This window comes from Homarus americanus, unplaced genomic scaffold (genome assembly GCF_018991925.1).
Source record: "Homarus americanus isolate GMGI-L3 unplaced genomic scaffold, GMGI_Hamer_2.0 scaffold3452, whole genome shotgun sequence".
Classification (NCBI taxonomy): Eukaryota; Metazoa; Arthropoda; class Malacostraca; order Decapoda; family Nephropidae; genus Homarus; species Homarus americanus.
Window position 1 is genome coordinate 158,450 of NW_024729998.1, and position 22,729 is coordinate 181,178.

The window sequence follows — 22,729 nt, forward strand, 5'->3', positions numbered from 1 at the left end:
ATTGTTGATGCGCAGTCCTTCCTCGCCAGTCCGTGAAAGAATACCCACGGAGCGCTAGTTTGACTTCATCCACGCTAAGACGTCTACCAGTTAGCGATCATTACCTCGAGTTCTGTTGTAGACGTCGGAAAAATGGCTGCTGGAACAGTCAACGTGTCTGGGGTATTGGCCTATAGGGCTGGTGGGGTGGCTTTTGGCTACCCCGAAGGCTTTACACTGATGGACATGGTCCCTGATGACGTGAAGCCTCTGATTCACTCCCACTGGAATAAGTTTCCTCCCGTCAACCCCATGTGGCACTATCTGCTGGCAGGCATATTCATTATACTGGGAATTCTTTCCTTCTTTGGTAATGGAATGGTCATATATCTGTTCTCATGCAAGAAAAGTCTCCGTTCACCAGCAAACATGTTTGTTGTCAATCTGGCATTCAGTGACTTCATGATGATGGTGTCACAGTTTCCCATGTATGTCATGAACTGTTTTGGTGGCGGCTACTGGATACTGGGAGCTTTCGCCTGCCAGGTTCACGCCTTCACAGGGGCCATATTTGGTCTTACCTCACTATTGACGTTGGCTGCTATTGGATACGATCGTTACTGTGTGATCGTGAAGGCATTCGACGGAGGACACATCAGTTCCGGGAAGGCTTTCTTTATCATCCTGTTGTGCTGGGGCTACTCCATCGCCATCGCCATCTGGCCCTTCTTCGGCTGGAACTCCTACATTCCTGAGGGCATCCTAACCTCCTGCAGCTTCGACTACATCAGCCAAGACTGGGGCACCAAGTCCTTCGCGTTGTTCCTCTTCATCATGTGCTACTGCATCCCACTTACTACCATCATCTTCGTGTACTCACAAATTGTGAGCGCTATTCGTCAACACGAAAAGGCTTTGAGAGCCCAGGCCAAGAAGATGAACGTTGAAAATCTCCGCTCCAACGTCGATGCCAACAAACAGAGCGCAGAAGTTCGCATCGCAAAGGTTGCTGTGGCCAACGTGTTCCTGTGGGTACTCACCTGGACTCCCTATGCCTACGTCGTCATGATGGTAGGAATTATCTTTATGATTCATATATGAATGATAGTTATAGTTCTTAGAATAATCGTTGTAACTTCTGTGCAGTGTGGATATCCTTGTTATATGAAAAACGTTATAATATTTTTGTGTCCCCAGAGTTTGTTCGGCGACCAGTCAAAGGTGACACCATTGGTCTCCGCCCTGCCTGGTCTCATCTGTAAGACGGCCTCCGTGTACAACCCCATCATGTTCGCCATCTCCCACCCCAAGTTCCGCCTCGCCCTCCAGGAGACTCTTCCTTGGTTCTGTATCAACGAGCCTAAAGTAGATAGCATATCCACCGACGGTGAATCGACAGTTTCCAAGACTTAATTCAAGTAAGAGACCAACACCTCCTTGTCCTTATCCACTTTGAGAACAGCTGGTTGAGGATGAGCGGAAGTGGGTGTTGTATATTGGAGTTTCCATTAAAGAAAATTTCTCGATACCAAGTGTAAGCTCGGCAGCATGGCGATCCAAGTGTCATGATAACTCACGCTAGTAGTTTAATCTCAGCTCCCCGTTGACTTCATCCCAAAAAATTAAATATATTTTCGATGACTTAATGAATGTAATCTGGCCATAACTAATTAGGTGTTAATGACCTGTACCTTTCTTAATATTCCAAATCGATACCAAATAAAATTAGAAGAATCATATCTTGTTATATATAGCTGTTCTTACGATACATACTTACAGTATATTATCTATCGTAAACACGATTCTATTACCCTTTTATTTTCCTCTCCTGGGTTTCACAATCATCATATACCACTGAGAAAAAAAATTAACTACAGTGATTTCATTTCAATCTCAAACCTTCCTAAGATACCTGTCATGGGTTGCATTTGGCTTACCCACGCAACCAACTCCAAACTTTGTTTACAAGAGATGAGGCACCCGGCGAGCCATAACTGCTACACATATTTTTCCATTAGTGGTATGATAATCTTCCATAGGGGGAGGCCATTGAGACAATGTTGTACTGTTCATCGCCTCACGCCCCAGAAACCTCATTTTTAGTAGTATCCCCTTGGCCATGGGTTGGTTAAGACGTCGTCCCTATCCTCTCCCTCCTGAAGGGAGCGGGACACCACACAGAGTCCTCCACCACAACTCCGTCCTGTGGACAGTCGTCGACACGAGATTAAGTGTGTTAACCTAGGTTTGTTATCCCCGTGGAGATATCACGTGTGGAAGCCTGGTTGCGACAAAAGCAATCCAGGCTGACAGTAAATGTATCACTTGAAGAATTAAGGCTCTGTTAAGTCATACCCATAGTAGAGTAACCACATGTGTCCCCAAGTTGAAAATTCCCTCTTTTAGAAGATTAATTTTATTACAGCGTGATTCGTATATCCATGCAAATTGTAAATCATTGTATGGAAGATTGACAAATAAATGTAAGTGCAATTATCTGCCCGTATCTGTGATCCTATCTTATTATTACTAAAGGTAATGACTGATTGGTTATGACAAAGTATAACCAATAACTTAGATGGATGTTGAAAATTAATGGAATTCATTAAATCATCATTTATCAAGTATAAATCATGGAATGTCGGGTGGTGGAGTGAATTTCTACGTAGATTCACCATAATCTCTTACAATTAACCAGTGTGAAGGTATCGAACTCTGCAGTAAGAAATATAAGAAACACAATATATTATAATCTTTATATAATATAATCCATTCTTACATCACTACGATCCCCGAACCATGACAATACCACAGAGGGAGAAGGAACCAACACACACTACACTTGATCACTAGACTCCAAGAAACACTCCACCAATCATGTGTGTGTGTGTGTGTGTGTGTGTGTGTGTGTGTGTGTGTGTGTGTGTGTGTGTGTGGATATTTCTAATTATTTTCCATTCCTTCCTATCTCTCTCTCTACATTTGTCTTGCACCACTATTATGTCATCCCTCGAATCACTTCAGGTAATAATGGAAACAAAAATAGATAATTAAACTTAAACAAAATATACAACAAAAATAAATTTAAACAATGTATAACAATAACCGGACAACGAAATTTAACAAGAACAATATGAGAGAGTGAAACAACTACCATTATTATTTTGAACTGATGCGAAGACTAACTAATTTACCTAAGAACTTATATAATAATAATAAATAATAATAATAAAATATATAATGATATGGAGGGACAACTACCACAGCCATTACTATTCATGTACGTGTCAAAATGTGAAAATATGTTGGGTGAGCTAACCAATGTGTATGTGCATATCATGAATGTGTAAACAGGGGGGATAGAGGTGGCAGATGTACGTTGCATATACTGAGGAAGCAAAAACAGTTTATTGATAGTCCTACAAAAAGTGAATAGTAGCTAAGAAGTTACAAGATGAAGATGATACCTTTAGTGTAATTGTTTTGTGTTGTTGTTGTTGTTACCACTGCTACTACCGCTACCACAACCACCAACAACAATAGCTATCATTACCAGCATGATTAATACCATCATCTCTACTACCAGCACCACCACTAACTCTTCCACCACCACCAGCACCAGCACCACCTCTCACCATATCGCCAATGTCAAGACCTCACAGCCTCTACCCTCACCAGTACCTCCCGGAGACTTGTACTACGATACACATCCCTGGCTCATTTGCGTGTGTCTCTCTTCTTACTCTCTAAATGTTATCATCATCGTCGCGTCTCAACTCCAAGAAAACGATAAGCCGTAATCACTTCCCTGGCGACACTCTTAGGATAAGCTCTTACAGGTATTCAAGTCTAAAGAGATAAGGACTCCTCACACACACACACACACACACACACACACACACACACACACACACACACACACACACACACACACACACACACACACACACACACATGGGTAAAAGCAAATTACCTCTAGACACAAGACATAGGGGCGACACTTACCACGCGTGGCCAATTCCCCCACAATTTTCCCTCCGAGACCAGGTTGAGGAATGAGTCCAGGACGCAGAATGATAAACAAATTACATAAGGTAGAAGCTTAGGGGATACAGGGGCATGGGGTGGGGGCAGAGAGATCAAGACAAGGAGCTGTGTGTAAAGAAGGTCTGATAATACGTGACCTGGAGGGAGTGTGTATGAGGGAGCATGTATGAATGATCAAGACGCTGCCTGGAGGATGACGTGTGATGGCGGGTGACGGAAGTAAGCCACGGGTGAAGGTGTTTGATGGGGTCGATAGGAATATCATGGTGAACATATTTTGAACGATCAATAAACAAAATGACTTTGTTAATAATTCCTCATACCAAAACTACTGATGAATTATTTACCTCTGATTATATTTTATGCGCATTTTTTTTGTAATTATATAAAATCGTGTCATTCTGTTTTGTTCAGGGTAGCCATAGAAGATTCAATATTGCCGCGCTGACAGACTAATGTGCTATGGATACAGAAGGGATTACGCACACACACACACACACACACACACACACACACACACACACTAATCGTATCATACAGTAATTCATCATTCTTCCCTCACCATTCGTCCAAACCTAAACCCTTCAGGTAGTGTTAGGGTGTTTAACCTTCATATGCAGTATGGTGATATGCCAAACTACCCAATTTCGTATAAACTCGGTATATGCTAACCAATACCCACTTGGGAAGACAAACCGAGTGTGTACTTTAAGGTAACGAACCACAGAATGTGTCCGTGTGATTCATAAACAACTGAAGTGGTCTAATTAATGTAGGAACTTTAAAAAAAAAACCCTCTACATCAGATACAACAAGTAAAAGTTCCATTTCCAGCTTTGAAGGGAAACACAAAGTTAATTTCGAGGATCATAAATATAGAAATATACGAGAAGGATTTGGCGAGGTTTATGTTTCATCTCCAACACTAATACTGAGAATTCCGCCATGACGGATGATGCCAACAGCCTGTCAGAACATCCTAGAATAGTCTAAGCTTAACTTTATTATTACGATCAAAGCGTCTCAGTTATTAGATTGTGTAGGAGTGACCTACGGAGAGATCCAGCAAACACACCCTGACGCCGCACTCAAGAGCCTCGTCCTCAGAGCATGAGAGTCAATGTAAATCTCACTGCTAACAAAGCAATAATTCCGTCTGCCTCAGAAATGTCAACACAGTTTGGCTTTGATGAATACACAGGTAATGTTTGGTGCGCTATACCTCGCCATACAGGCTACTCTACATCACTGAGCTAATTTGGTTTTCGGTAGGTACTCTATGTTCACTACACCACACCGCTCTCGCTGGAACACCCGCCTCAAGCTTATAAAATGCCAAATCTGTCTCTATTAAACCTAAAGAAGCCCACATTAGGTCCCTCTCGGAGCGGCTTTGTGAACTCCCTATACAATCTGCTTAGATTAGGTAGTATAATGTACATGGTCTCCCTGACAAATATGGGTCATAAATCTGGATGGTTGTGTTACTGACTCTAGGATTTTAGGAATGGTAACATCCTCCACCGCCAGGGAATGTGTGGCGCTGTATGTTAGCGTCCCACCATTCGTTTTCTATCTTTACCATCAGCTCTCTACGTCACTCGGTCACTGACTAATCAACTCACCCATTCACTGACGGAAGAAAAGGCTTTTATAACCATATCGTGTCCAAACTTAGTTGCATTGGTTAACCCACGACACACCACACAATGTACTCAACACACTCCATACTTCTAACACCCTACACGTAAGACACCCTACACATAACACACCCTACACATAACACACCCTACACATAACACACCCTACACGTAACACACCCTACACGTAACACACCCTACACATAACACACCCTACACATAACACACCCTACACGTAACACACCCTACACATAACACACCCTACACATAAACACACCCTACACGTAACACACCCTACACATAACACACCCTACACATAACACACCCTACACGTAACACACCCTACACGTAACACACCCTACACATAACACACCCCACACATAACACACCCCACACATAACACACCTACACATGCCCCTACACACACCTACACGTAACACATAACACACCCTACACGTAACACACCCTACACATAACACACCCTACACGCAACACACCCACACGTAACACACCCTACACATAACACACCCTACACGCAACACACCCTACACATAACACACCCTACACATAACACACCCTACACGCAACACACCTCTACACGCAACACACTCTACACGTAACAACATACAATCTGTCTCACTTCAAAAAGCTGGTCTTCCGGCATCTTCGTAGTGTAAATTAACATACTCTTTCTTCTCAAAATTTTTACTTATTTTAACCCTCCCCCCCCAGGTCGATGGCTTATACCCGGGCGGCCTATTAAAAAAAATAGAAATAACAGATCGTCGGGGACTCATTATTCTTCCAAGGTTTTTGCCAGACTTATACATATTTTAGGGGCACTGTTCCATGTGTTCACTAGGCACTGTCCCATGTGTTCACTAGGCACTGTCCCATGTGTTCACTAGGCACTGTACCGTAAACGTTCACTAGCCATTGTACCATAAACATTCACTAGCCACTGTACCATAAACGATCACTAGTATAAAGTGGTCACAGCATAATCGACTTTTGAAGTATTCTAAATATCTTTAATTCTTTCAAAGATGATTAATTAACACTAATTGCTCGAATATTTTAATTGTAAACTGCAACATCTGGCTTTCCGTATATGAATATTAATTTCTTTCGTCTTGTGTTAATATCTATACTATTTTTATAGACTAGTTATGAATCTCTCATCCCACCCCACCCCCCAAATAACAAAAATACGACTATAATATAAGTTTTCCTATAGTGTGTGACTTATGAGACACCCTGTATGTCACATGTATCTCATATCCAGGGTGATTTAGTGTTATATTATGTATTTGGAGATAATTGGTTGTTTCCTGTATCTCTGTGGTACTGAATGTATGAACAAGGATTTCAAGATAGAAAAAAATGTAATTCTTGCTGTACTATCTAATTGTTCTTCAGTTCACCAAGGGAGATTGATTCTTCTCCTCTCAAGCGACCTCAAGAGGGGGAAATATTCCAAGTTTAGGTTTAAAAGTTATTTACAGTTTAAAAAAGAAGAAAATGTTGTCAGAAAATAGTAGAGAAATTTAAAGAAAAAACAGATATTTTCTCTCAGTCATACTACTTTAACAAGAACTGAATTCCTGGCTTCATCATGTATTTAAATAATCAAGTTAAACTATATAAATTATCCCCAATACCAAAGGTTTACAGGTAGAGGTAATATACACACCTGACTAATACCAAGACAATCTGGTCACCTGTTCGTAATTACCTCATTAACCTTGATCATCACTCAATTAAGGGAATTAGTTTAGTGTGTATTTTTGCTACTTTAATAATGTGAAACTATTTAGGTGCAAAAAAAAAAAAAAACACAACAGCAAAATGTGAAGGAAAAAAACACACGAAAATTGCAGCATCTTTCCTCAAATATAGTTATGGTGGAAACCTGACTACCCTGTCATCTCGGAGCAGTTGATGGAAGTCTTAGTAATACAATGAAGAAAGTTGTAGTGTGAGAGACTCGTTTATGTGAGGTTTCTGTGAGCCCAAGTGTATCTAGTATGACGAGAGTATGTAACACATCTCAGTATGGCCATTACGAGCCTGAAGGAAAGAAAAATAGGATGTGAGATGAGGGAAGTGGTGAGGTCACAGGCTGTAGGAGTTTGATAACAAACTTTGTCAAAGGCTTCTGTATTGTCTAGAGCACCGAAGCCCCCCAAAAAATAGGCCAAGTTGTCAAGAGGTAAAGTTATGAGTGAAGAGAGAGGAGGTCTGGAGCTGAGCGTCAAAGGCACAAGCAATATTGCGTGCAGAAAAATTGTAGTGAGTGCTTGTCGGTAACAGACAAGTTGCGGAAAATTCTGAAGTGAGTAACTCTGAGTGGGAGGAGAGGCTGAAGCATTCTGTCAGGGAATGGGTGTTGGCAAATTCCCAGCTCAGAATAATGCTGATAAAGTGTGCAAGACTTACGAGTTCGGAAAAATTTGACGAAAGTTCGACAGTATAGTTTTTCATCTTTACTTGTTTCTTCTTTTATACATGAATATAACGGAGGATAAACGTCACCAATATACAGGGTTGTGTAGAGCAAAGGTTATTTATACAGGTGAAAGTAAAATAAACAAGGCACAAAAGCGGTTACTAAATTATAAATATATAATTTCTACAAGACACGGTTCAGACGACTGGTTTAGAGGTTCAGTAACACGCAGGGACTAATAAACTAAGCAACGGGATTTAGTTAGGATGATGTACTCGATGGCTTCATGGCTGAGGTGTGTGTGTGTGTGTGTGTGTGTGTGTGTGTGCCCAGAAGCATGACGGGTCTGGAAGCTGAACAATGAGTTAGTGGCCAACAAGTCCCGGATGATCAGTGGACCACACATGTATTGACCAGAAAATGGTTATTGAAGACATCACTGTAGGAGACGGGATGAGAAATGGTTAAAGTCCTGAAGGAGTTGATATGTTAACCTCTTGGGGACTTCCCAATCACCTCACTCGTTACATCCCAAATAGACGTAAATGGAGAGAGAGAGAGAGAGAGAGAGAGAGAGAGAGAGAGAGAGAGAGAGAGAGAGAGAGAGAGAGAGAGAGAGAGTACAAGAACAGTTACAGCTACAAGGAAATGATCAGAGGACCCCGTAGAGGATGCTGGTCTGGTAATGAAAGGTGAGCTGGGTGGGAGGTAAGGAAGTTGTCGACAGTAATTACGCTCCTCCCTCTAGGTCGCTATGACTCAGAATCCACTCATATGAGGGAACGACGCGCGGTAATTGACTCCTTGCTTACTATAACGTCCGCTAGCTCCCCTTCATTGCCAGGTGCACCAATCACAATCTAACCCAACCAAATCAAACCTAATCAAACCTAATCCGACCAAACCTAACCTATATCACCTATACTAAACCAAACCTGTACCTCCTATAACCTGTTGTGAACCCCAGCCTGACCTGTGATAGTCACGGTGGATGAGGACCAATCAACGAACGTTATGTCCTAAGCGTTAGTGGATGTTGTAGTTTTACCTCCAGGACGACTGTGTACGGGAGAGGGACCACCAACAAGCTGTATGGAGTCAACAAGAATGACTTCATAACTGTACCTTTTCTTTGTAAGTCGAGTGGTAATTGGATCACACTACCAAAGAGGACCAAGCATAGATAGTTACCTGCACGTACACGCTACCGTACAGGTGTGTGAGTGCGGAGCGAAGCAAACAACAAGCAAAGATACTTTAAAAATACGCGGATATGTGGCATCATATTTACTGTGTCTTAATAAACATATAAGATCGAAGCATTTCTTAATGCAACTGGAACGTATAAAAAAACAAACCTGGAGTAAAATTTGGTGTGAGGCAGCGGACTTGCCTTCTCCAAGAGCCCTTAATGACGCGGTTGTCCAGCCAACGTCCGACACGAGTAAATAACGAGTGTCTGCCTCGTCCCTCCTCGTTGGAGCAGCTCCCCAGGGCGCCCCGACTCCCCATTGCACTAGACAACGGAAAACGGATTTGAGGGAGTCACATATTTTGTTCTTTAGCGGGACACGACAAAAAAATAAATGGCTGTGTCCTGCCAGAGGAGTACGTTGAGAATATTAATGGAATTGCTTCTCTTTGGCGACAAGGCATTTACTCTTGTCCATTATTGGTCGTGATCCTCTGGTCAAGGAAACTCTCGTTTACCTTATTGGATTTTCTGGTTCTTGAGTCCTCCTTCTCCCTCTTATCGCTCCTTCTTCCTTCTCACTCTCACTCTCTTTGTTCTTTTCAAGTTCTCCGTTTACTTTTACTTACTCTTTATGTATATATATATATATATATATATATATATATATATATATATATATATATATATATATATATATATATATATATATATAAAGTTCAATTGATGACCTCTAATAAGTCAGGTTGACAGTCGCCACCTATCTCGGGCCACCAGGCAGCCAGAGGCGTGGGGGGCCACCAAGGTCACTTTACACCTACTTTACTATTAAATAATAATAACAATAATAATAATAATAATAATAATAATAATAATAATAATAATAATAATAATAATAATAATAATAATAATAATAATAATCCACTACCACTATTACTACACCTAGCATGGTCTAATGACAGAAGAACGAAGCTCATTAATACGGCAGAGTAAGTGAAACATGGGTAGCAAACACCGTAGACTTTTTCACCTCACCGCGCACCGTAATACAATTATTAATAATAATAATAATAATAATGATAATAATAATAATAATAATAATAATAATAACAATAATATTAATAATAGTATTAATAATAATAATAATAATAATAGATGGTACAATAATTATAATAATTACTCGTAATAGCAAACCCTGGAGTACAACCACTGAACCCTTTGAGTACGAGGACGTTTTGGATGACGTGTTAAATAACTTTACTTTAGAAATGACATAATTCGTCACTAGTGTAGCTTTATATAGGAGATGCAATCCCACATTAACCATACAAGGAAGTTAAGTAGATATAATCCCACAACTTAAGGGAGTTATGTATACAAGGTCAACATGCACACGACACCTTCCTTGATAAGCCTTGAACGTCTAAGTCAAAATGAATTAACGTTCACTGAAATGCCCTGTGTGATCGGTTCTGTATGTTAGGAGGGCCAGAGGAAGGTAGAAACTGGAACGAAGGAATGAAATTCAATTCGTTGTCTAGATGAGACATGGAATCTTGGAGGATTAATTAAGACAACTCGAAAACGTTTACAGAAGAAAAACGTGGTGTTCAACCCTCAACACCTTGATGTGTGTGTGTGTGTGTGTGTGTGTGTGTGTGTGTGTGTGTGTGTGTGTGCATAAAAAATAAATGCGAAGGAAAAAAGCATAAAAGAATTCTGCAGGACAGACGGTAACATTTTACATTACTACAAATATTTTTGCTCGAGGTTGACAAGGCGGCGTGGCCCTGGAGAATACTGATGAGGATAGCCAGGGGGACAAGGCCGCCAAATAAACGTTGTATACAGCCCAACACACACCTCCTCCAATCAACAGTCTGGGCTGTGTCCCCCACAACACAACTCATGCACCGAATTATTATTACCACTGTTATTGTGTTACAGTCATGGGTCTCAAGGCTCCACCACACACGACAAACACATAATACTCGTGTTGACTCTTGTTCCCCTCATACTATGGTTAAGGTTAACCTCACACACACTTCACCTCACACACACACACACACACACACACACACATACTTCACCTCACTCTCCCTCTCACACACACACATACTTCACCTCACTCTCACACACACACACACACACACACACACTTCACCTCACTCTCTCTCTCTCACACACACATACTTGCCTCATCTCTCTCTCACACACATACATACTTCACCTCTCTCTCTCACACACACACACACACACACACACACACACGCCAAGGCCAACAAGTGGTACTCAGTTCATTCCACCTCAATTAGCAAATGCACCAAGTACCCACAGTCAACAATAACATTAAAACTCCAGATAATAATCTCCAATGGACGGATCTCCAAGTTATCCTCGAGAATGATGCAAATACTCCGAGATACTCCTTGAGCAATGTATCGCTCCGTAGAGTCATTATTCAGAACACGTATTTCATTTCCTTTCTCGTTCTGTCGGTGGAATGCTTAATGCCTCGGATGATTTATTTACTCCCGTGCCCTTGCTACCTACCTCCTTGCCCTCCCACCCTCCCTCCCTCCCACCTCCCTCTCCCCCTCTCTCTCTCCCTACCCTCGTTCGCCCCCTCTTGCCATCCCTCCCTCATTCTTACCCTTTCCTTCTTTCCCCTCTTCTTTCCTACCATCCCCCCTGCACTCCTTCTCTCTCTCTCCTCCTCTGTCTTCCCCCCCCCTCTCCTTCTTTCCCTCCTCCCTTCCCTCCAACGTTTGTACAATATTGTTTACATTTTACACCTTTATTTCGTTTTTTTGTCTACACATTATTGTTGTAAGTTTGTTAGGCTGAGATTTAGTTTTACACTTGTTCTTGTACGTTGTATTTTATTTTGTACTTCCTGCTGTAATGTTGTTATATTGGTTGTTTTTTTTCACTATCTTTATACTTGTTTTATTATTTTACTCTTTTATATTGTAAGTTTGTAAGACATTAATATAAGCATTTTATTTTGGATATATATTTTTTTACACATATTTATAAACATTTTCATCGGTTAGTTTTATTTACAACTTTTACTCTAATTTGGATAAGCTTTTGTCAGATTAATTATTACTACAAAGAGATTAATTTAGAGAAGACGATTATTTTATAAGGATTCAGAACACACACACACAATAAATATCTCTTACATCTACAACTTAACTGTGATGAGAATAATCTAAATAATACTAATGGTCATTTAAACCCTTGGTCATCGAAGTAAGGGTTAACCTCAGTCTCAAAGGGATACACCAGACGCAGATTGACCAATTAACTAGAGGCGGAACAGTAACGAGGAGGAGGAGACGTAATGACGGCCATGGAGGGTGGGTGGATGATATGGTCTCAGCCTTGGTATGAAACTTCACATTAATCAACAGTAACTTCTGAATGTGTGTGTGTGTGTGTAGGAAGAGTTGGTGAGAAGGGTGAGTGTGTTGGTAGTGATAGTAATAATAGTGGTTGTGGTAGTAGTTGTGGTAATGGTGGTAATTGTGGTGGTGGTAGAGAGAGAACATATTGTACCCAAAGCTTGTTCCACCTCGCCCACCGTCCTACATAACTCCTCTCACTTACTGTCAGTTCTGATGATTTCTCGATATATTTTCCCTCTCACAAAACTCTACCAGAATACAGAGACATTGTCATAAGCCTGTGGTGTAATCTTAGGCTTATTTATGGATAAATTTCGTCTCTTGAATTTTAGATGTTATGAGAAAGCCTTTACATAAATATCTGTAAAAAAAAAATTATGAATGCCTTTTGTAAATTATTTGTAAATAGTAATGGGTTAAAAAGAAAACATAACCTACATTTCCTACGTATAAAATTAAATAAAAAATCAATTAAATGAACGAAAACTGTGCATTGAAGCGACTACTCTGCTCAGAACTGACACACACACACATACACACGCACACACACACACACACGAGGAAAAACAACCATTTCTCGCTGTCTGACTTCTCTGTTAAAGAACGATTGCTGCCCACTAAAGTAACTAAGTGAGGAGGTGAAGTTACTGTACGTCAGGTTAATGCTACTACTACGGTGAAGAGAACGGAAAAAAAATGAACGGGTCACCTGAAGATTACCCATCCTACCATATTTCATCTGATAATTAAACACCCTAACATTACCTGAAGTGGTTAGGTTAGGTTAGGGTTAATATAGGCTAGAGTAAGTTAGGTAAGATCACTATTAGGTTAGAGTAAGTTAGGGTTAGCTTACCGTTAGGGTGGTTATTCTTAAGTTGAAATTAACTAGGAGACTAAATTTCATACGACCCGAAAAAAATATCATTTAAACTGTTCTTCAAAGCCGAGGTAGAAGCATTTTTATCCTCACCTGAGAATTGAAAGATACTCGGCTTGCGCTCTATTTGCTTTTAATTAACTGCTAAGCTTTATTTAACATGACTGTGGTTCTCTCTCCTTTAAACACTGGCTTGGTACTTCTGCCCAGATTGACCCATGTTGACATAAACGAACTGAAAAGGAAATCGAGGGAGTGTGTCTGCTTTATACCTGTACCTGCTTGTCTGAAAGGTTGATGCCACCAGACCCATGACAGTTAAGTCAAGTCAAGTCAAGTCAAGTCAAGTCAAGTCAAGTTAAGTTACGTTAAGTTACGTTAAGTTACGTTAAGTTAAGTTAAGGTAAGGTTAGGTAAGGTAAGTTAAGGTTAAGTTAGGCTAGGTAAGTTTGGGGCCCTGAAAGACCAGGGGGCCCATTTGACCAGGAACAAAGGGACAGAATACCTGCCTGAGAGCTTCATAACAACACATAATTAAGTTTTCACCAAAGTTAAGAGTTAGGAGCCGCCGGGACACTCTCCATCAACTTGTAAATAAATTAGCTCGTGGTAGAATATAAAAGAAAGATTGAAGTTTGTAAGTAGAGTTCTTAATTAGATATGTTTGTTTTGTGTGTGTGTGTGTGTGTGTGTGTGTGTGTGTGTGTGTGTGTGTGTGTGTGTGTGTGTGTGTGTGTGTATAAAAGAAAAGGTAAGAACTCACTAAATTAGCACAGGTATCAGGCCACGTGTGTCATATCCCCTTACCTGGGAATAAGCCAACCTGACAGATCCCATTCAGTATTAAAAAAAGTATGAATCTCATTGCCTGACTCAACTCTTAACTCGTGGGTGTGGGTCGACGCAGATAAGCAGGACTTTAAGCTTCGATCCAATCAACCTAACATCTTATCCATGTCATACTCAACATGTGTGTGTGTGTGTGTCTCTCTCTCTCGTGACATAACCCTACCCATCAGTTTCTGGTGTTGGAGGTGCGTCCTGGATGGTTCGATCAACTTTACTTCATCAGTCTCTCCTGTCAAAAATGGAAAAGTAAACGAGAATTCGACGTGGTATTCCGTCCACTCTCTTGATAAACTTCAGTATGAAAGAATCCTATTTCGGTGATTTCAGAGATGGGCGTTTCTGTATGGTTTAATTATCCTTGAATTATACTAGCATAACACTTGTGTTTGATAATTGTTTAGATTAATAATGACAATGTTTACGGTTGGTCACGATCAAGATCACCTTCCAAATTAAACTGAATAATACTGAATCGATAACAGCAGACTACAGCAGCCTTACACCACCACCATTCAGTATCAAACTGTATCATATTTCACATCACACCAAGAAACGAAAGACTCATTGATTATCACACCGAAGTAACACATCTTTAGGTCATTTTCTTTAATAACCTCTAACTTATTAATCATAACCTGGCAGTGAAGTGAGCTGAGGAGGGGAGGGAGGGAGGGAGGGAGGGAGAAGAAAGGATTTTGGAGGTGTGAAGAAAGTATTGATTAGTGGGGAGAGTAGTGGTGGTTGATGGGGAGAGTAGGGGTGGTTGATGGGGAGAGTAGGGGTGGTTGATGGGGAGAGGGATGGTTGATGGGGAGAGATGGTTGATGGGGAGAGTAGGGGTGGTTGATGGGGAGAGTAGGGGTGGTTGATGGGGAGAGTAGGGGTGGTTGATGGGGAGAGTAGGGGTGGTTGATGGGGAGAGTAGGGGCGGTTGATGGGGAGAGTAGGGGTGGTTGATGGGGAGAGGCTAGTAATGGTGGTAGTTGGTGGGGAAGGTAGTAGTGGAGGTGGTAGTAGTAATGGTGGTGTTGATTAAGGTAGTTAAGGGAATCATCACTTCAAATAGATTCAAGTTAATGCATTTCACCGTCTAATTTACTCCCTAATATCAGCAGGTAACAGGTAGATTACTGTTAGATTTGAGGCAAGAAAAGCGATGGAACAAGAAATCAAAGCAACATTGTTTTATGAATTACAGTGCCAGTGAGGTGAAACTTTATCAAATTCTTGGTAATTATCGACCAACACACAACTTTTGCCATTGATGGACGATGGTGCTAGGAATTGATACTCACCAGGAGCGAGTGTCCAGTGGTCGTCGGGATATAGTCTCTGTTAAACATCAAAGACCAGGACTATATATTCCACTAACCAGTTCCTCGTGTTTACTCCCAAGCGAACCTTTATCTAATGTGTTTATAAATGTAATTATACATTATTTTAATATATTGTTATATTTTAAGTCAGTTTAATTATATAAGTGAAAGTAACATTTGTGGTAAAATGTGTTAAATAATGAATGAAGTTAATAAAGGTTAAATGGTGAGTTATTCGGTGTTGTTCGCTCAGGGTGTTGTTAGTGCTGTCTCCTGTACACAGCTGGCGGGTCAAGAAGCAGTTTAGTAATCTCATGACACTGTTTGCTTAGTTTAATATTATATTCTTACGAGTTAATACTCCAGGATTAAAAAAAAAGAGAGAGGTTTTCATAAATTAAGGCGGAGGTCTATGATTACATTGGTGCTCAGGGAAGAAAAATGTAATGTTATTAAGCTAACATATTACGTTTTATTACTCCGGAGATTCAGGCCATAGTGTATAGTGTTTTAATACAATGATCCTCAAATTCTATACAAAAATATAACTTTTATCACACCAGATTTGAAATACTATATGCAGGTTTAATATTCACCTAAGTTATCCATATGTGCATACACCTCTCCCTTTCGTCATTATATCTGAAAATAACGTGAAATATAGACTAAACCTTAGACTTCTCGATGATTTATTTTTCCCAGTTGAGACTACATGAATTTTTGCTGAACAACCCTCTTGAGATTAATGTGATGTATTTCCTAGTACAGATAAAGAGATGCTGGGTGTGATCAGCTCTTCACAGCTCCTCTCGTAGTGGTGGTGATACATCTAACAGGTTAAAGTATTACCTGAAGATTAGACACCTTAGCTTATTTCACCCGATAATTAAACACCCTAACGCTAACTTAACCTAATCTACCAAAACCACATAAAACCAAACCAAACCAAACCAACACTAACCTAACTTAAACCAAGTCCCCTTCCTTCAATGGTTACCCACACAGGTTCACCTAACTTATAACCAAGACGATAGATCTCGTTAAAGCGTTGCCCGATTCTCTAAACACTCTTCGAAGTCATTCAAGTCTTATTTAATCCTATTAGAAGTATGAAGTAGGCCTAGGTAAGGTAAAGTAAGGTAAGGTAAGGTGAGGTAAGGTAAGGTAAGGTAAGGTAAGGTAAGGTGAGGTGAGGTGAGGTAAGGTAAGGTAAGGTAAGGTAAGGTAAGGTAAGGTAAGGTAAGGTGAGGTAAGAAAGGTAAGGTAAGGTAAGGTAAGGTAAGGTAAGGTAAGGTAAGGTAAGGTAATATTCGCTACAACACAACATTCACCACAGCTTCAACAACAATAACAACAATAATAATACTCATATACATGTGGGTCACCAGCTGCCGTAACTAACTCGATCAAAATAGAGAAACTTATTATACACAGAAGTGAAAGTAATTGAACCAGGGATATATACGACAAATATATGTATGTCTTTTGTCTGTCTGTCTAGCGGGTCGAGGAATAATTTAATTTTATACTATTAAGTTATATTCTATATGTAACATACATATCGTAATATATATTTTCATACAATCATTTGCTTGTTTCCCTTCCAATAAAATTATAATAGACAAAAAAATAATAAATAATGAGAATTAATTAAAAAAATGGAAGATATAATTAATTTAATCAACCAATTAACAAGAGGAATATTGATAGTATTTAGTAATTATGTTTATGGTGGTATTTAATAAAGGCCCAATTATTTTTGTGTTATTTCGTCTCCTTATTTATGATTAATTATTGACTAAGTATTTGTTTTTATCGATAGTGGAGGTAATTAACTAAATGCTTTCAAATATACGTCACATAGCGAGGCTTTAACTCAGTAGTAATCACATGAGTTGAAGTAGCATGTTATCAGGTATCACATAACACAATTGTGTGTGTGTGTGTGTGTGTGTGTGTATGTGTGTGTGTGTGTGTGTGTGTGTGTGTTCTTCCTCCAGATGTCAGGTCGTACATGGCAACGCAGCGCCTCACACTACCTGGGTCACGTAGATCACGTCCTTCCTCCCACCAAGTCAAAGAATTCTCAAGAGGATTTCACTATTTTATAATGTGAAGTCTTAATGTTGTTTTGATGAAACAAATGGAAGAATATAACAAGACATCTGAGCGCGCGCGCACACACACACACACACACACACACAGACACACACACACACATATGCAGTTTCCTCCATTCATAGGTTCAGACTCCAAGTTTTCTCCTGTATTAGATTCACTGTTGGTGGTAGAGGCCGTGTGGACGTGGGCTCCTCACTAACTTTGGCATGACTCACAAGTGTAGTGAATTCTTTGACGGGTGCCGCTCCCTCAGACACACACCCCGGGAACCACCACATCACCCTGAGGGCCATTTTTTTTTTACGACTCACATTTTTCTGAAGTAATATGAAAGTAGTATTGTATGAAGACTTTTGTCTTCTTCCATTTCAATATACTGTTTCATATTGCTTTAGTTCACCGATTACATACAAAATTACGTACATACATACAAACATACATACTGCACATACATACATACATACATACATACTGCACAGACAGACAGACAGACAGACAGGCAGGCAGATAGACATACATACATACATACATACATACATACATACATACATACATACATACATACATACATGAGCAGGGTTTGTCTTCATCACCATATTCTTTTAAATCCTAATTGTGGAATATCATTGATGAGTTAAAAGGTATAAGGAAGAGTTAATGGAGGCGGGATGAGTACCTGTATATCTTTTGCTCTTTCGTGTGAATCAACTATTGGAGTAGAAACCTTGAGGAAGACTGAAAGTTGTTATTAATTAAAACAAAATATGGTATCTCAGATTTACTCGAGATGAATTTACTTAAAACAACTCAAATTTTCTTCTCACGACTTAACTAATGAGTTGCTACGAGCTGTACTGTACTATATTTTCATGTAATTTATATCTCTGATGCAGGAAGTTCATCACCACAATAGTTTTAATTCAACTCTCAATAAATTAACGAGAAATATTTCATCCTGTTAATATTTCCAACAGTGAATAAGTAATTGAAGATCCGCTTGACGTTCATCCACAAGAAAACAATGACGAATGGCACTGTGCCAAGAGATCGTGACCCATTGATTGGTTACTTGAAGAAGAAAGAAGAAAGATGAAAGAAGAAAGAAGAAAGAAGAAAGAAAGAATGGATTAAAAGATTGATTTAAACAAGGGTTCATAAAAGCATTCAATAGAGCAGGCCATGACTTTTAAAACGAACCTCTTGTTATATTGCAATACAAAATGACAACTCTCAAGACTCGATAAACAAAACAACTGTTGACTTTCTATCAGGTATAACAATCTTGTTAACATCAAACTGAAGACAATTATGAACACGAAGATTAGATTAGACTAGATAGACAGATAGTTAGATAGTTATATAGAGATACATACACAGATAAATAGATAGATAGATAGATAGATGGACAGAGATAGATAGTACGTGTATCTCACATTGAAAGACAACAATTCTATCATCTAAATCTCCAACAAAAACATTATTCTTTCTCTACTACAAATAAACCATTATTGTGACCTTCTGGGGGTTATGAGGAACACTAACACAGTTTACATAAGTCTATCTTCTTAACGGGATGTCAATGGAAACCTAACGACAACACAAGCTGGAACCGGAGACGTAAGTATGCCGTCTTAAGGAGCACATCTTTCATAACGACTTGAGGTAACTGGATAACACTCCCCATATATACGAGGGTCTGAAGCTGAAGCAGCGCACTCCTCTCCTGCCAGTCAGCGGCAAGAGACTCGAGGAAGGCTAAATCGAACTAAACGAATCCCTTACGTCGATCATTTAATGTCCACTCCGCGAATTCTGCTGTACACTTCTTGAAATAATCTTTTCACAGAAATGGCTGCTGGAACAGTCAACGTGTCTGGGGTATTGGCCTATAGGGCTGGTGGGGTGGCTTTTGGCTACCCCGAAGGCTTTACACTGATGGACATGGTCCCTGATGACGTGAAGCCTCTGATTCACTTCCACTGGAGTAAGTTTCCTCCCGTCAACCCCATGTGGCACTATCTGCTGGCAGGCATATTCATTATACTAGGAATTCTTTCCTTCTTTGGTAATGGAATGGTCATATATCTGTTCTCATGCAAGAAAAGTCTCCGTTCACCAGCAAACATGTTTGTTGTCAATCTGGCATTCAGTGACTTCATGATGATGGTGTCACAGTTTCCCATGTATGTCATGAACTGTTTTGGTGGCGGCTACTGGACACTGGGAGCTTTTGCCTGCCAGATCCACGCCTTCACAGGGGCCATATTTGGTCTTACCTCACTAATGACGTTGGCTGCTATTGGATACGATCGTTACTGTGTGATCGTGAAGGCATTCGACGGAGGACACATCAGTTCCGGGAAGGCTTTCTTTATCATCCTGTTGTGCTGGGGCTACTCCATCGCCATCTCCATCTGGCCCTTCTTCGGCTGGAACTCCTACATTCCTGAGGGCATCCTAACCTCCTGCAGCTTCGACTACATCAGCCAAGACTGGGGCACCAAGTCCTTCGGGTTGTTCCTCTTCATCATGTGCTACTGCATCCCACTTACTACCATCATCTTCGTGTACTCACAAATTGTGAGCGCTATTCGTCAACACGAAAAGGCTTTGAGAGCCCAGGCCAAGAAGATGAACGTTGAAAATCTCCGCTCCAACGTCGATGCCAACAAACAGAGCGCAGAAGTTCGCATCGCAAAGGTAGCTGTGGCCAACGTGTTCCTGTGGGTACTCACCTGGACTCCCTATGCCTACGTCGTCATGATGGTAAGTATTAAGTTGTTTTGCAAGAAAGAAAATGATAAACCTAAGGCATCGAGTGTGGTAGAAAAAATTGTTTACACACAGTTACTTATAACTGTTATTTTATATATACATAATATATGTCATATATAACGCAATTGTTTCTAAAATGTATGATTTTATACAATATATGACGCTTTGTGTTTCCAGGGTTTGTTCGGCGACCAGTCAAAGGTGACACCATTGGTCTCCGCCCTGCCTGGTCTCATCTGTAAGACGGCCTCCGTGTACAACCCCATCATGTTCGCCATCTCCCACCCCAAGTTCCGCCTCGCCCTCCAGGAGACTCTTCCTTGGTTCTGTATTAACGAGCCCAAGGATGACGACTCTAAGTCTACGAAGACCGAGTCCGAACCCTGCAAGTAAGACCTGAGACAAGAATAACTAAGGCATAACGACCCTCCTGAACTGGACACTACTTATGACCAATCAGATGTTACTGTAATTGCTGATTGTGTCCATCAAGTTTACTTCCCTGACAGTAGAAATAGGCGTCGGATTGAGAGAGAGAGAGACGTAGAAAAGCAACCAATTTGTTGCTGCTGAAAACTACGCACACTAGACAATTTGATTCACTACTTGGCTTATGGCTTTGTGATACCCCCTACCCTCCTTACCCCATGTCTTGCTAATAATAAACGCTGCAATACCATCTTTTTATTTTTCTTTTAAAATCCACCTTATTTTCTTATAATGTAAAGCAAAACAACACTCACAATAATCTTTTTCATCAGTTCACATTATGGAGACGATGAAATATCTTTGATGGGTTGAAAGGTATTGAGAAAACTTCCTAGACATACAGTAGATTGATCTTTTGGTGCGTCGTATTATAAACTAATTAAATATATTTGCTGCTGCTGAACATTCAGTGTGAGGGAACTTCAAATTAATTGTCAACGATTATATTATTATGTCAACGATTATATGCATTAAGTAATAATAACTAGATAAATGATAAGAGTATTAACAAAATTAAAATAATGATACTACTATTACTGCTACTATTAATGGTAATAATAATAAAGTTCATCAAGTAATAAAAACTATTACTACTACTACTACTACTACTACTACTACTACCTTTTTTTTTTTTTTTTTTTAAACGTGGCCTCAGCCTCCCCAATAGCCACACCTTCGCCACCATTTATTTACCTTAATATTAAATATCTAATACATAAAACTATCCTATCTGTGTTAAATTAGTTGAGCCGCAGATCTATGCGGCATTCAGTGACTGTAGCCTCATAGTCGATATCTGCTACTACTACTACTACTACTAATAATAATAATAATAATAATAATAATAATAACCTAAATTACTTGCATGAACTGATACCTAAATTATTTACTAAGAAAATTATCCAGAAAACTTGTCTTATAAACAGGCAAACAAAAAAGTGTGGATGACCTGAATATTAGCTCCCGCAAAGTGCTCAATTGGAGAATCACCTGCCAGTTAATTAAACCCACCCGAAGTGTGACCGCCCCGATGCTACCTCGGGCTAATCTTCAGGTGACGGTGGCCCTCACTGCTCGCCCTCAGCTTATGTAGCACGGAGTCTAACCGCCCCAGCACAGAAGTATGCACTCATCACTGTCAATGGTGGGTCTTGGTTGAACTACTGCTTGTATAATAAAATATGTCTGGACTATTTACATGTATCATATTACTGGAATGGTGATTGTGTTAACGATATTAAAGACACTTCTAAGAGTGCGGTGCTCGTGTGATGCTCTGGTCTACTGATAAGGAAGAGTGCGTCTTATTATTCCCCGAAGTGTGGCCCCAACAAGAGGTGACAGTGGATATCATGAGTCACCTGATGATTGGTCTCACCTGAAATGTAAACCCTCGCAGTTACCTGAGGGGCATTGGTCTCAGTATATAGTCAGGTCTCGGTCTCATTGGTTTCGACTACCTCACACACACACACACACACACATATACACGCACACGCCCACACACACACACACACACACACATATATAAACGATCTGTCCAAGAGAGAAGCCGACAAACAGGTGTTGTCACGAAGAT

General features: G+C 40.2%; 1 protein-coding gene across 2 annotated transcripts; it reads left to right on the forward strand.

Annotated features, from left to right (window-relative positions):
* The first annotated feature begins 20 nt into the window (after positions 1 to 20).
* LOC121866870 (compound eye opsin BCRH2-like) lies at positions 21 to 21,340 on the forward strand. Of its 2 annotated transcripts, none has more exons than XM_042366606.1 (3): positions 21 to 1,050; positions 1,177 to 1,322; positions 20,985 to 21,340. In XM_042366606.1, exons 1-3 carry the CDS (start codon positions 133 to 135, stop codon positions 21,052 to 21,054), a joined length of 1,134 nt encoding a protein of 377 aa, XP_042222540.1. In that variant the 5' UTR covers positions 21 to 132; the 3' UTR covers positions 21,055 to 21,340. The 2 variants fall into 2 exon arrangements, with proteins under 2 accessions (XP_042222540.1, XP_042222541.1); XM_042366607.1 differs by lacking the exon at positions 1,177 to 1,322 and adding an exon at positions 19,784 to 20,652 and having other exon boundaries at positions 21 to 181; positions 20,839 to 21,340.
* Positions 21,341 to 22,729: the final 1,389 nt, after the last annotated feature.